At 34.4% G+C, this 14,170-nt stretch overlaps 1 protein-coding gene across 1 annotated transcript in view; it reads left to right on the top strand.

Moving 5' to 3' along the window:
- The first annotated feature begins 12,660 nt into the window (after nt 1-12,660).
- The window catches only part of LOC127946839 (nuclear receptor ROR-alpha A), a 264,763-nt gene continuing 263,253 nt past the window's right edge, over nt 12,661-14,170 (top strand). Inside the window, exon 1 of the mRNA XM_052543640.1 lies at nt 12,661-13,024. Within this exon, the coding sequence (XP_052399600.1) occupies nt 12,871-13,024 (154 nt within the window). The 5' untranslated portion in view covers nt 12,661-12,870. The remainder of the gene's footprint in view (nt 13,025-14,170) is intronic.

Raw genomic sequence — 14,170 nt, 5'->3', positions numbered from 1 at the left:
AATTTATGGTGACACAACTTGGCATGTTTAATTAGATTATCAAATTAAAAAATAATAGTGTTCTTATTTAACTTTATATCAAATTTTCAAGATTTTCCTGCTTCGTTGATATTGATTTGTCATTGATTAAAAGTCGTTGGTATTTCATGTGCACATAAACCTTTTAGGGTTTGGAAGATGCTTTTATCCAAAGACATCACATGCAAAGTATAAATTTTATTCCCTGGGAATCGAACCCATGACCTTAGTGTTGCCAGCATACTCATCGATTCAGTTGCAGTGGTTAGATTGTCACAGGCAGTTTGTTTCTGATTAATTATAGCAGTGGCTGTTGTTGCAGAGGATTTTGACACTTTTAGGCATCTCAGAGCTGCTAGATGGTGCTGTTTGTTAGCATTGCCTAGTTACACCACAGAGGCACTTTCAGTGGACTTTGCACTTAATTTGTCAAACACTTTTCTGTAAACGTATATTATTAGCCAGGACTCTGCACTGAGAGCTGGATTCATGTTCCTCTCGCTTTGCCCAGGAGCCCTTCTGTTTGTGTGTGTGTCGGTGTCAGACGTCTGTCTGCCATTCTGCACATCAATCATTACTTTGAACTACCACAAACGTGTCACTCCATCTCTCAGCTTGATGTCTGCGTCAGATCAGAGTTTTACACACAATGAAGGCGCTCTGTGTTTCTGCTCTGCTCTCCACATCAGCTGCAACACTCCTGTGCTGCAGAAACATAACACAACTTTTAACAGAAAAAATAGCAGTATTATTTTTACTGATAAAATAAAGAATGGTTATATAATCTATATATCTATTATCTATCTATCTATCTATCTATCTATCTATCTATCTATCTATCTATATATATATATATATATATATATATATATATATATATATATATATATATATATTCCCATATATATGGGAATGCTGATGAAATAAAAAAACTATTTTATGGTCTAAAAGAGACAGAACAGAACAGTTACATGACAATTGAACTGATGACCCTTAATAACAATTGTATTGATAAGCTTTTTACTTTTATTTATTATAAAACATTTATTATATTTTACCAATGAAATGAAAGATGTTATAGTCATGTATTAATGTAGTTGTAGTAGTAGTAGTAGTAGTAGTATAAGTATATATATATATATATATATATATATATAGAGAGAGAGAGAGAGAGAGAGAGAAAGAGAGAGAGAGAGAGAGAGAGAGATAGAGAGAGAGAGAGAGGATGGTGGGTATTAAATATAACATTTTTATGTTTTACAAATGTACAAATTTAAATCATAATTTTAAATGAGATTTTCCGTATAGTCACAGAGGTTTAGACCCCACTTTATATAGTGTTTAACATAATTTTTTTTTTCATAATTACCATTTTAATTACAATTTAATACGAATTTCCTTCCCAATATTGTCAATATTTGCTAATTGATTCTATTTAAATAATAAATAAAACATGATTACAACACATTTTTCACAAAAGCACACAATGTATAACTAATTAAACCTAATTAATAACAATAACAATAATAATAATAATAATAATAATAATGAAAAAACTGTCTTAAAATTGTATTCAACCCCTAATTATGAGTTTTCATTTCTCTTTAGACTATTAAAAACAACAACATTCTCCCGGAAATTCCTCCATTTTTTCAGAGCAAAAACAGCTTATATTTTCATTTATTTCAGAATAAATAAAAAGAAAATTAAAAACTGTACATTTCCATGTGCAAAGCCAAGCATATACAATATATCAAGAATGAAAGGATCGTTTTAAACACATAAACAATCATTCTGCAGTTTTTATGCCAAAAGCCCAGAAATAATAACAAAAAAGAATCCCCTAGACATATTCTTTCATATATATATATATATATATATATATATATATATATATATATATATATACACATATATAATTTTTTTATTTGGCTGTAAACTCTATCTGAAGGGTGTACTGTCTAGGGTCCCTCACTGTCCTCTTCAAGTGCTCTCTTGATTTGAAATATTGTCTTACATAATGAGGGAGAAAAATAGAGCGGCTCTGCACTCCTGCGCCGGTGTCAGTTTAATCAATCATTTTTAAACACAGGCAGGCATGGAGAGTCTCCCGCCCGGCATCCGCCGCATCCTTCCCCTGCTCCGGTCTAGCACGGCGGCAGCAATTCATCATCACTCAAAAAATGAAAGCGCCAGTGTATGAGACTCGTCCTTGCCTCTTCTCGGATTTAAACACAGGGGCGGGGGCTGATGGGAAGGGTGGCGGTGGGCCGATGGCAGGAGATGATCGGTGATGTAAGAAAGGAGAGTTTTCCCTCTGCTCTCTTTTTCTTCTTTTTTTTGCAGTCTTTCTCCTGTCTTTCCGTCTCCTTTGCTCTACTTTCCCCTTCATGACATTTTGAAAATGTGGGATGTGGGAGGCCAAAGGTCAAGATGGCGGGAGGTTGAGGGGTCAGTTCGCAACTTGAATGGGGGCAAAGAGGAAGCAGACCTCATCTTGTGGACCTTTCCCAGTGGAAAGTTCGGCTATGGGCTGTTTATAAGTATCACACGCTCAATTACAGTCACTCGTCCTTTCAATATATACATTTCGGATCCATTGGGATTGTCTGTTGGTTTGGAGAGGAAGTCATGCAGGTGAAAAGTTCAACATGTCTGTTTTTAATGGGAAAATACACATAAGTGTAAAATTTTAAAACAGGCTTGGGAAAAGCCATTAGAAACTGTGATGTCTTCTTCGAAGTGTCTTGTTTGTTGGTTTAACATGACTTTTCATTATGTTTGCCTTCTGTGGTCACACCCGTGTAGGTCAAAGACTCGTTGCGGGTTTGTATCGGTGCTTCATCTTACACTCTAACACATACAAACACACACACACACTGACATTTAAAACCGGTCCGTGGATGTTTCCACATTATCCCTGGTGGATCATCCCCCTCTGCATTTTTGTGCTGGGAAATGTCACCCCGTGGATTAATTATCCCCACGTAAATGCATAAACATGGCAGGCTGTGATTCCGCGTTCTTTTCCGACTCCTCACTGGGTTCTCAACTGGCCGCGTGACTCGAGACGTGTTCATTTCTCTCTTCTAGCAAAGTGTGCGACTCAAAGGTGTCCGGTTTATTTCATATGGTGATGAAATAATTCAGTCACACTTGTTTTGCCTGTATCATTTCAATTCAAGTTTATTTGTATAGCGCTTTTTACAATACGAAAAAAGAGATGGTGCATCCGTATTTAATTTAATGGTCTGAAAGATACTCTTAGTCTTGGAGACAAGAACTTGGAGGAGTGTGTGACAATGCAAACAAAGTAAAACCTCTTGTAAAATCAATCATATGCTTAAATATCCATGCAAACAATGTGATGATGAAAGCTTGATAACCCTTTGGGGATGTTTGTTTGCTATGCTATGTTTTTTTTATTTTTTTTGTTACACAGCAAGTCATCAACCTGGACTCTCTGTTTTGTTCCCAAATCTAATGTGTTTTGTTACTTAGACAGGATTTTAACCAGGTGGGTTTTATACCACTCATTATTTCTATGGGTTTCATCATTACTCCCAGTAGATGGCGCCAAGTGATATGAGTGATAACTGACTCATTTACTCATCTGATTCATTCAAAACACTGATTCAATGACCCTATTAAGAATAGGTGCGTACGACTTCACGCAGCATTGCGCAAACCGATCGCAGTCTGACTTGAAGCACTGCATGCCGGTTGGAAATTTTGTCCGACTTGAGATGGTGCCGACGCCACATGACTGTCACGTGTGGCATCAAAGTAACGCGAGAGTGTTTCGAGAGTAGCCGGCTGATTTAGCCGCCGCAGTCTCTCCAGAGCGACTGCAGGAGCACTGATGACGACACGGCTGTTACATGATTGGCCAGAATTACCACATGACTACGATCACGTGTATTTCGAATCTGTGTTTTTAGGATGGTAAAAGCTTTTTTACTGTAGTCGCGCTGTTGTATTGAGTCATGTTTATCGTACAACACAGATAAGAGCATATATACCCCACTGTATTAGTATTTAAATAGTATATGATTATGTTGAACTTTATTCTTGAAAATAGGGGCTGTATTAAGCAGTATGTAAAACCTGTTTCTGTTGCTCATGAAAATGTTTCTGAAACGTCTGTGTATATGACAAATATTGCTGTAATTGCTGTGACATTTAAATCAAAGTTAAATTCCAAAATAAACAAAAACAGCGCGACAGCCCCTCACGGACGACTGTCGCGCACAAACAAAATCAAAACACAAAATAAAGCCCAGGCCTGGTCTTCTCTCGTCCTTCACTGTCGTCGCTCCTCTTTTGTATCCTTCCAATCTCCTCCGTGGGACTCGAGACTGGTGGGTCGAGCAGGTGTCGCTCATTTCCAAATCACTCTACCGGCCTCGCTCCGTTCCCACGGCTCTTGGCCCCGCCCCACTCGTCACAATTGCATTTAATTAATTTAATCTATGATGAAGTATGCAAACCTAGCGTGAGTGTCACTAACGGGAGCAGAAAGTGTCCAAATTGACGGCTCCATTTTCAGCTCCGCCCACGACTGCAAGCGGCTGGTCTCACCGATCGCCGTCTGTGGCCGTGCTTCAAGTCGAACGCACCCAATGTTTATGAATGAATCACTGAATCATTGGCTCAACTGATTCATTCAAAAATGCAGATTCATTGAGGATCCATCCATTCATCCAAATATGCATGCTTCCATAACACATTGTAGGCAGAAAACAGTATATGTGAAAAGAGTAGCATGTCCATGTGAATAGCAGTGAAGTGACACAACTGACGCTGGTAAGTGTCATGACAATGACAACATGGCTGATGTAGTACGAGGTGAGATGTACACTCAGCTGCAAAGTAATAAGTCATTCAAAAGAAATACCTACTCAGAGAGAATATGATTTCAGATGGACACAGCCTTTGTTTGTAAGCAAAACATTGAATCATTTGTTCAACTGATTCATTCAAAGCACTGATTCATTCAGGAATGCTCATGTGATATTACTTATTTAATTTACTTTTATTTCATGAAATACTAAATATTATAAACAACCAAATTTGTTTCTTATATAAAAAATAAAGGCAATTTATTTACCAAAACTTTTGTGCAATATCTCATACTAGAGTATTATGTTGCAAACTTAGCAACATGCTACAGAGTCTGTTTTTGGTCAAACAATATCTGGTGTCATATTTGTAGTGTTTCATTTATTTTATTGTTTCCCCTAGCCTATGTGATCTCATTGTGATCTCATGTTCAAATCACTCAGGCACACACACACACACACACACAAACACAAACACAAACACAAACACACACACACAACATTAGTTTACTTACAATCCAAATCATTATAGTCAGACAACATTATGGTCATTTTAAGACACTAAGTCATCGTTTTGCAGGCAATTCACTTTTAATTTACTTCTCAAAGTCCTAGCAGACCACAGGCATCTCAAGATCTTCACAACCTCTTCTGTTATCCGCCTCAGTTTATAGTAAAATATTGAGAAGTTTGAGCTGTTTAGATTCTTGTTGTCATTCCACTGCTAACAAACAGCAGGACAAAGCATTTAGAGAATAACACTCAACTTTGTTCATTGCGAAAAAAGTGTGCAATATTGTAAAAGAAAGCCACTAGTAGTACTTTTTACTGAATCCCTCCATGGACTGTTTGGATTTGTGTAAACCTCCAGAAAAGAGGGATGACTGAGGGGAATTCAAAGACATATTTCCTCATTATTTTGTTTATAGGCTGAGGATGGACCAAATGTTTGGAAGCCTGTATAAACTCTGCTTCCTAAGAAAGGTTGAAGGATTTTGCATAAAGAATGACACTATAAACAGTTCTTGAATTAATTGAGGTTTCTTCCGTAAATTGTTTTCGATTGTTGATTCGTTCAAAACCAAATCACTTAATTTAAAGTCAACATTAAATCATAACTGGCCATGTCTTAAAACACTTTCTTGGTCTTATTGTGCACAATAAGTCATTGTCATGATGAACAACAACAACAACAACAAAAAACTATATATATTAGTATATGATAGTACTATATGATAGTATATTATATCAAACTATTATTGCTATTTGCCAAATTTCACATTCATTGTAGCAAATTAATTTGTAAAAATCCCTTATTTATAATTGTTTTATAAACTGTAATCGCTAGCTTCCGCTAATTGTCGTACACCCTGAATACGGTCCCAGTGTGATGGTCTCATGTACTTTAAGTATTATATATACTATCAAACTTTTGGTAATTTAGTTATGTTTTTGTCATTTCTATAATGTTTTTTTTTTATTAATAATATTACGTTTTTTCATCTAATATAGCATTTATATACTATTTCAGCTTTATTTCAATTAATGGAATAGGTAACATCCAAAATATATTTGTGTGTGTGTGTGTGTGTGTGTGTGCTTTTGATGGGTTAAATGCAGAGCATGAATTCTGAGTATGGGTCACCATACTTGGCTGTATGTCACGTCACTCACTCAATGTGGTGCTTCATTTCATTTAATAATTATTAATAAGGATGCTTCCAGATTCAGATTTGTGAGAGAAGCATAATTACTCCAAAATCAATATTCATTGTTGTAAGATAATTTAAATGGTCTGTTCAAAAATAAAAGCCAAAGGTACAATTATCTCCTCAAATGGGGGGAAAGAAGTATGAGGAAAATGGACCAGTAATGACCATTCTGACAGGCACCAGTTGTGTTTCTAGTCAATGTTAATGTAATTTGTGGTTTTGTCAATTTTCCTCACTTCTCACAGCTTCTAATTCAGTAAAGATTATGAGAGGTAGAAACCAATGTGACCGCATCAGTGCCGTAATAGGGCCAATTATCCAGGTGGAGGAGATGTGGTTTGGAGAGCTCCCAAATTACTGAACCTTAAGGGCGATGATGGTTGTGCAAACGGTTTTTGATTTGTCTGATAGTCTTGCAACTTTATTAGAGCATTGTGAATCCTGCTACTGTATTATGAAACATGAGAGCAGCAATAAGACCAGAGAAAGTGGTTGTTAAAACAACAAATATTCCAACAGATAAATAATTATAAACCATAAATTCTATAATAATAATCATAATAATAATAAGTTCTGAAAAAAAAAATATTTTATATATATGTGTGTGTGTGTGTGTTTGCACATATATATATATATATATATATATATATATATATATATATATATATATATATATATATATATATATATATATATATAAAATAATATTAAATACATTCTACATAAAATGTAATATTAAATTATAGTATCAATCAATAGGTCACAATGTTTTAATATATAATAAACTAAATTTATATAACATTTACAATAAAAATATTACATAATGTTTGATCAAATACACGTTATTTACATTATAATGATAGTTTATACATTACATATTATATTTTAAATTATTTATTTATAATTATTAAATTATTTATAATTATTAAAGTTATTTAAAATAATGGTGTATATTTTATATAATAATAGTAATAATATTATTATATTTATTATTATTATTTATGTACATTTTATTTTAATACTATTTAATTAATTAAATAACATCATCATCATTTTGAAAAACTAAACCATTTATTTCAACCCAAACAAATAAAATACTTCAATTTTTTATTTTTATTTCTGTATTTAGTTTTGCATTTAATATCCGATTTTTCAAAGTATTTTACATTATAGAAATAAAATAGGTGGTGACCACGGTTTCATGTTGAATTTTCAACAATAATTATTTTCAACAACCATTATCAGCATTACTTATTTGAGTTTGAACCAACATATTTTCATCTTTGAACACCATAGAAGTGCAATTCCACACAGAAACACTGCTGTGATTTATCTTTCGTCACTGCTGAGCTGACAATCATCTCTAAAATGAGGAGAAATGAGAGACATTATTTGCCTGACAGGCTTGTTATGAAAAGTAAATGAGAAAACATGTGAGCAATCATAGCGAGGAACACCCAGACATCATAAAATGCTATTAAAACAAGGGACCTGAAGTCAATAGGCCAAGCAGAGTATGTAGAGATGATTTCAGGGGAAAAACACACAATGATTTGATACTAGTATCCTAGTAATGGGAAATAATAATAGCAGAAAAAAAGGATAATACAATTGTGATGACAGATGCACAACAAAGGCTTCAGACTGGACTAATTCAGAATGATTTATTGATTAAAACACAGACTCTCACTTTTAAATAACAAATGGCTGGCCATACAGATCAGCCATAATTGACAATTAATAAATAAATAAATAACAGTCACTTTATCATCACTTGTCAGGGGCAGATCAATAACAGTAATAAAAGAGTCTATAAATTCTCAAAAAACAAAACAAAATACTATATAAAATTTCAACTTAAAATGTCAAAGATCAATAGGCCACACTGTGTGATATTTAATAAATTAAATATAACATTAAAATAACATTTATATTAATATTATATAAAATGTTATAAAAACACAAATACACAAATGTTATATTCTTTTAAAATTACTTTACATACTGTAGTACATGATATACACACACATAGCCTATATACAAAAAATGTTATAAAACACTTTTAATTATATATATATATTACACATTGTGGCCTATTGACCTTATATTATACACTTTCATTCAAAAATATATTATTATTTATAGAATTAAATAGTATTTTGAATATGATTATGGAAGTATAATTTCTACAATTGTATATTATTTTATTATTTTACATATTATTTTACATTATTTTACATAGAATACAATTTTAATATTTGCAATATGCAAATTAATATTTTAAATATACATATTTTTAAATCATTTTGATATTTTTTTGTAAAGCATAAACTTCTTGTTTTAGGAAAGCGGTTCATGAAATGGACTTTGTTAGATATCAAATGTTTAAATACAAATATTTTATAATATTATATTGTGCAATACTAACTTCTAGCAGATGTGCTTAATTTATACTGTCTTTTTTTCCAAGTAAGTTTTCTTCCCTGTTATTTATTATTACTTGAAACCATTCTGTAAGTGAAATAACAACCATTGCCATTATGTAAAGAAAAGCACACAAGCAACTGTTTTCTCCCTGAGATGAACAATTTAAAAAAGAAATGTTACTGTAGCATGTCAAAGTCAATTCCTTATTGTGAAAATGAGGTGGCTGAAAACAGTCAAATGTTCGGGGGCTCTTGATGTCTTGCCATCGCTTGAAGTTTGATCTTGCCGTACAGTCTGAAGCTGGATTATAACGTGGCTAGAGGCCATTGTCAGTGTAAACACACCGTCTCCAAACCTTATGAGAGGCATGCAAGAAACAGCTGATCAAATCTGACAAAAGACACATAGTGCAGCATTTTCAGGTTGGTTATGATGGGTTTGAAATCACAGTAATTACAGGCTGATAAATAAAAGATTGGTGTTTTTGTAGATTCTGTAGATCACATTTTAGGTTTACCAAAGTCATAAGGAATAGTTCCCTCAAAAATGAAAATGTGTTGAAAATGTAGTCACCCTCAAGTGATCTAAGATGTAGATGAGTCTGTTTCTTAATCAGATTTGGAGAAATTCAGCATTACACTCACCAGTGGATCATCTGCAGTGAATGGGTGCCATCAGAATGGGTCCAAACACCTGATTAAAGCATCACAATAATCCACACAATTTCTGTCCATCAGTTAACATCTTGATTGACATCCACCATTAAGATGTTTTTAACTTTAGACAAGGCCTCTATCCAAAATATTGCTTTCTCCAGTGAAAAAGTTGCACCGTCTGAATCAGGAGAGAAATATGCACAAATCAAGTACTGTTTATAAACTAAATCAGTTCTAAACAATTATGTTGGTGGATTTTGATGTGAGAGATAATAGTGGATAGACTTTTTCAACGAAGGAGGCGTTTTAATGATGTATTTGTTTGTTATATGCAGCTTTTCACTTCACAATATGTTAACTGATGAACTGGAGTCGTGTGGATTACTTGTGGAAAAGTTTGGAGTCTCATTTGATGGCACCCATTCACTGCAGAGGATCCATATGAGCAAGTGATGTGATGCAAAATTTCTACAAATCTTTTCAGATGAAGAAGAAAAAAACTTCTACAAACTTTGCCCGGACCATCAGATGTTTATCTAGGATGAAAGTGTGTTTCACCAAAAGTCCATGTGGAAACATACAACTGTCCCCCCCAAAAAATCTTTGATCACTTAAGTACAAACTTTAATATGACACTTTGCCAGAGCTTAACTTCACTTTTCTGAGCCATTTCAGCAATGACTTCGTATCAACTGGTCATTTGTAGTAGCCTAGATATACAAAGTTAGTTCCAAGTTCACCCAGGTGTAGTTCATCAAATTAACATGTTCCACTAACATTTCACAAGAATGCTTCCAAATACTTCTTTTTTATCATTTAAACCTAACAAAGTAAAATAACTTACTTGAAAATGGTGCCTATTGCTTTTAGTTTCATATTATGTTATATTGCAAAGACATTCATACTTTTTTTATGAGCGTCCAATAGGCATAGGCCTACTATTTGGGGTCAAAGTCTGTTGACATTTTCAAACTAATTTATTCACCTAATAACCAAGTGAATTCACAAAGAGAGACATTTCATCTTATGTATTAAACGGATACATTATATAGCCTATAATTTAAAATACACGAATTTGCGTATTCACATTTGTGGAAATGAGAGCAACTTAAAATACATCACTTTTATTTAACATATATTCATTTGAAAGGTAGCGATAACTGTAGGTTTGATTATATTTGGCATATGACCTTATGACACCCTATTAAATTTTACCTAGTTATTTTGGACCGAGGGACGTCGTGATTGGCGGTCACGAGATCTGTCAAAACCACGCGACTCGCCTTCGCGCCAAATTTAAATCTGACTGGACTTAAACGTCGTCGAGTTCTTTTTTTGTAATCTTTGAATATTGTTCACCATTTGTTTGGATTCCATGTTTTATATATAAAAAATTTTTTTAGGGGTTTTGACATTCCGGTTGTCATTATTTGGACAAACGAGTCAAACGGGTTCGGAACAAGATGAAGGTGGGTAAATACAGGCAGAATTACAACTCTTATTTCTTTGAAAAGGTATGCTGTTAAGCATATGTTTTAATAGTGTGACAGTTTCTTGCGGGCAACCTGTTTCAGCCTTTAGTTCCGTTTTGACCTTTCAGCTGAACGTAACCAGTTAGACGTAATCGTGCACGCGGTGAACTTGACTCGTTTAGCGTTGGTGAGCCAAGACATGCCAAAGTCCACGTGCAGCGCTCTGAGGGGGCGTGGCTCTTCCGCGCTGCTGTTTATCATGCTGCCGGGAGAAACCGCTACTGCTGCGACACCGGACGAAATATTTCATTTATAAGATCTCCTCAAGTTTGGCATTGTTTGGTATCAAAACACACCCTTAACCTGATGCTAAAAACTGCTTTCCCTGAAGGCGAAGGGTGAGGCTTTGATCAACAGCTTAAGTCAGAGCTCAGACCAGTTTAATCTACTGCGCTCTCACACTGATTAAACAAACATAACCAGAGCCACACTTCAATTATTTAGTCAATGCATAAGGTACAACTGTGGCTATAAGCAAGATACTGTTTACATAGTAGGCTAAATGATTACACCTGAACTAAAAAAAGAGTATGCAAGTATCATATATGCAGTATATTCATATCAACATTGTATGAATTATATTTGGGAAATTTGGTTAAGATTATGGACCAGAATCATAGAATAAATATTTGGTATTTTTTATTAACAACTAGACCTGAGTATTTGCTGGAGATCCTTTTCATTATTATTATTATTATTATTATTATTATTATTATTATTATTATTATTATTAATAATTAATTAGGCTAATTAACTTAATTTTTATTTATTGAAAAGAAGGCCTATATCTATATTTGTGTTTCACAGGATCCAGAACCTTTTATAGATGATATACCATAGGCATTTATACAACAACCTTTGTAATGCCTAAACCTTAAATAAATTCTAATAATAGTGATAAACACTAGTATGTCTAGCAGTGCTTCAGTATATTTATGCACATATTAATAGTTTATTTTTCACTTCGTTGAAAGACAAAATATTAACCCAAACCAACAAAGGAAAAAACAAAAACAAAGTAAAGAATAATAAATAGAGTTAGAAAATGTGGAAAGTTCTGGGATGTTTTGCGAATGGCTATTGCTTTACTTCTCATATATGTAAGAATGATTTACAATTGGTATTTACAAATAAATAAAAATGCAATTTATAAAATGATGGCATTTATAAAATGATGTGGTGATTGAAATGATAATTTATAAAGTAACCAAACTATTTTATAAAATAAAATGCTGCACACACATACACCAAGATTTCTCATAAACTTGTTGTCATGGCTCATAAGCCACATATAGGTGCAGGGATTTTAAAAACAAAAAGCATAGGGTCCTGTCGGTAATGTTTAATTTCAGCAGTTTGTACCTTTATGTTTTTTAAAACGGAAAATGTGCGGCTGTGTCATTAGAAGACGGTTGAAGACATGAAAGCGCCGGTGTAAATCTCACACACACATCCATTCATCGGCTATTGACAGCGTGTCCCTGTTGAGCGGCTGCACTGGAGCTTCTCTCTAGCGCTGCCAGTGGACAATCAAACCCACACACCCACCTCTGTCTACACTCGCCTGTTCAACATTTCTTACTTCTGCTAGAAAAATACATAGCTACAGCAAACCTCTGAGCTCTGAATCGCATCGCGGCGCATCGTGATACACCAGCAGCAATAGCTCCAAAAGAAGCACAACATGGAGTCCTCTCCAGAACCAGCGAGCGACCCGGGCAACGGCGTCTCAGAGCCGGTTACCCCGGTCAGGGAAACCCCGGTAAACCTGGAGACCCTCCGCAAAGCTGAGCACCAAGCCCCGGTGCGCCGGCAGAGCTGCTCCAGCACCAACAGAGGTGAGAGACAGTGATTCTTCGGGATCGATACGACATTGATTCTCCGTGGTGTTGATGAGCAAAACTTCAAAGTGAATTCATTTCAACTTAAATGGCGCGCGCGGCGCGTCAAAACCATTCCAGTGCGTTTGGTTCACTAGAAAAGCGCGCGGTGAATAAGAATGGACGGCATTTATGAAATATATAGGAATTAAGATGATTTCAAAGCTGATGTGCTCGGATAACCGAATGATCCTGCCTTTGTTGTTGAATGTTTGTCAGCACTGACACTGAAGACTGAAAAATAAACAGATGCGTTTATAAAAAAAATAATCTAAATTTGACAATGTTAAAGTCATTTCTTGATAATAAAAATGGTGCGATATTATAAATATAGGCTACATAGGGAGATATCATTATGTTATAATGTGTATTAGCTACACAAGTCGAACTTATGGGGACTGTATTTTTAAAATGAGACCCATGACGCGAATAGTGTTTTTTATTTTAATAGATGCATTTTTTTTAAGTGTTATATTTTAATCTCATTCATTAGTCGTCAGCATGCACGTGTTTGGATGCTAGCTGGACGTATTTAAAATTAAATAGTAATTTCGCTTATATAAATATATATTTAAATGCATTTGGACTTATCACATTTCTATAATATCTAATTATAATTGAGATATTTCTAAATATGAGTGTTGTACAGTATAGACAGTAGTTTATTTTTAGCCACTCCCCCCTCGGTTGCTCCATTCAACTCATCCAAGTTCAGTGCAAAATGTATCTGCGATTATCCAGACATAAAGTGAAGAAGTAACACGACACTGTAGAAAGTAACGGGGGATGTCTGTTCAGGTTGTTGTGTGTCGCGCAGAAGGGTATATTTAGAGGCTGATACGGTGAATGTGGAATGTAAGCTGGTTATGTAACAAGTTTAGCCATAAACAGCAGGGAAAATCATTCGATATCTGTAATGTTAAGAGTGTGTTTTGTATGAGTACACTGCGGCGAATGTGTGTAATAGCTACGGTGGATAACAACGTCTTTATTTTTTATTGCTTTATTAAGATTTTAGATAAAATCGGGACTCGTGTTCACTCGCTTTCTAAACGAAAATATAACTGTAAGGTCAGTCGCGCGCTTGTTTAGTTATTGAATTAG

This window comes from Carassius gibelio, chromosome A25 (genome assembly GCF_023724105.1).
Source record: "Carassius gibelio isolate Cgi1373 ecotype wild population from Czech Republic chromosome A25, carGib1.2-hapl.c, whole genome shotgun sequence".
Lineage (NCBI taxonomy): Eukaryota > Metazoa > Chordata > Actinopteri > Cypriniformes > Cyprinidae > Carassius > Carassius gibelio.
This window is presented reverse-complemented; position numbering and strand designations above follow the sequence as displayed.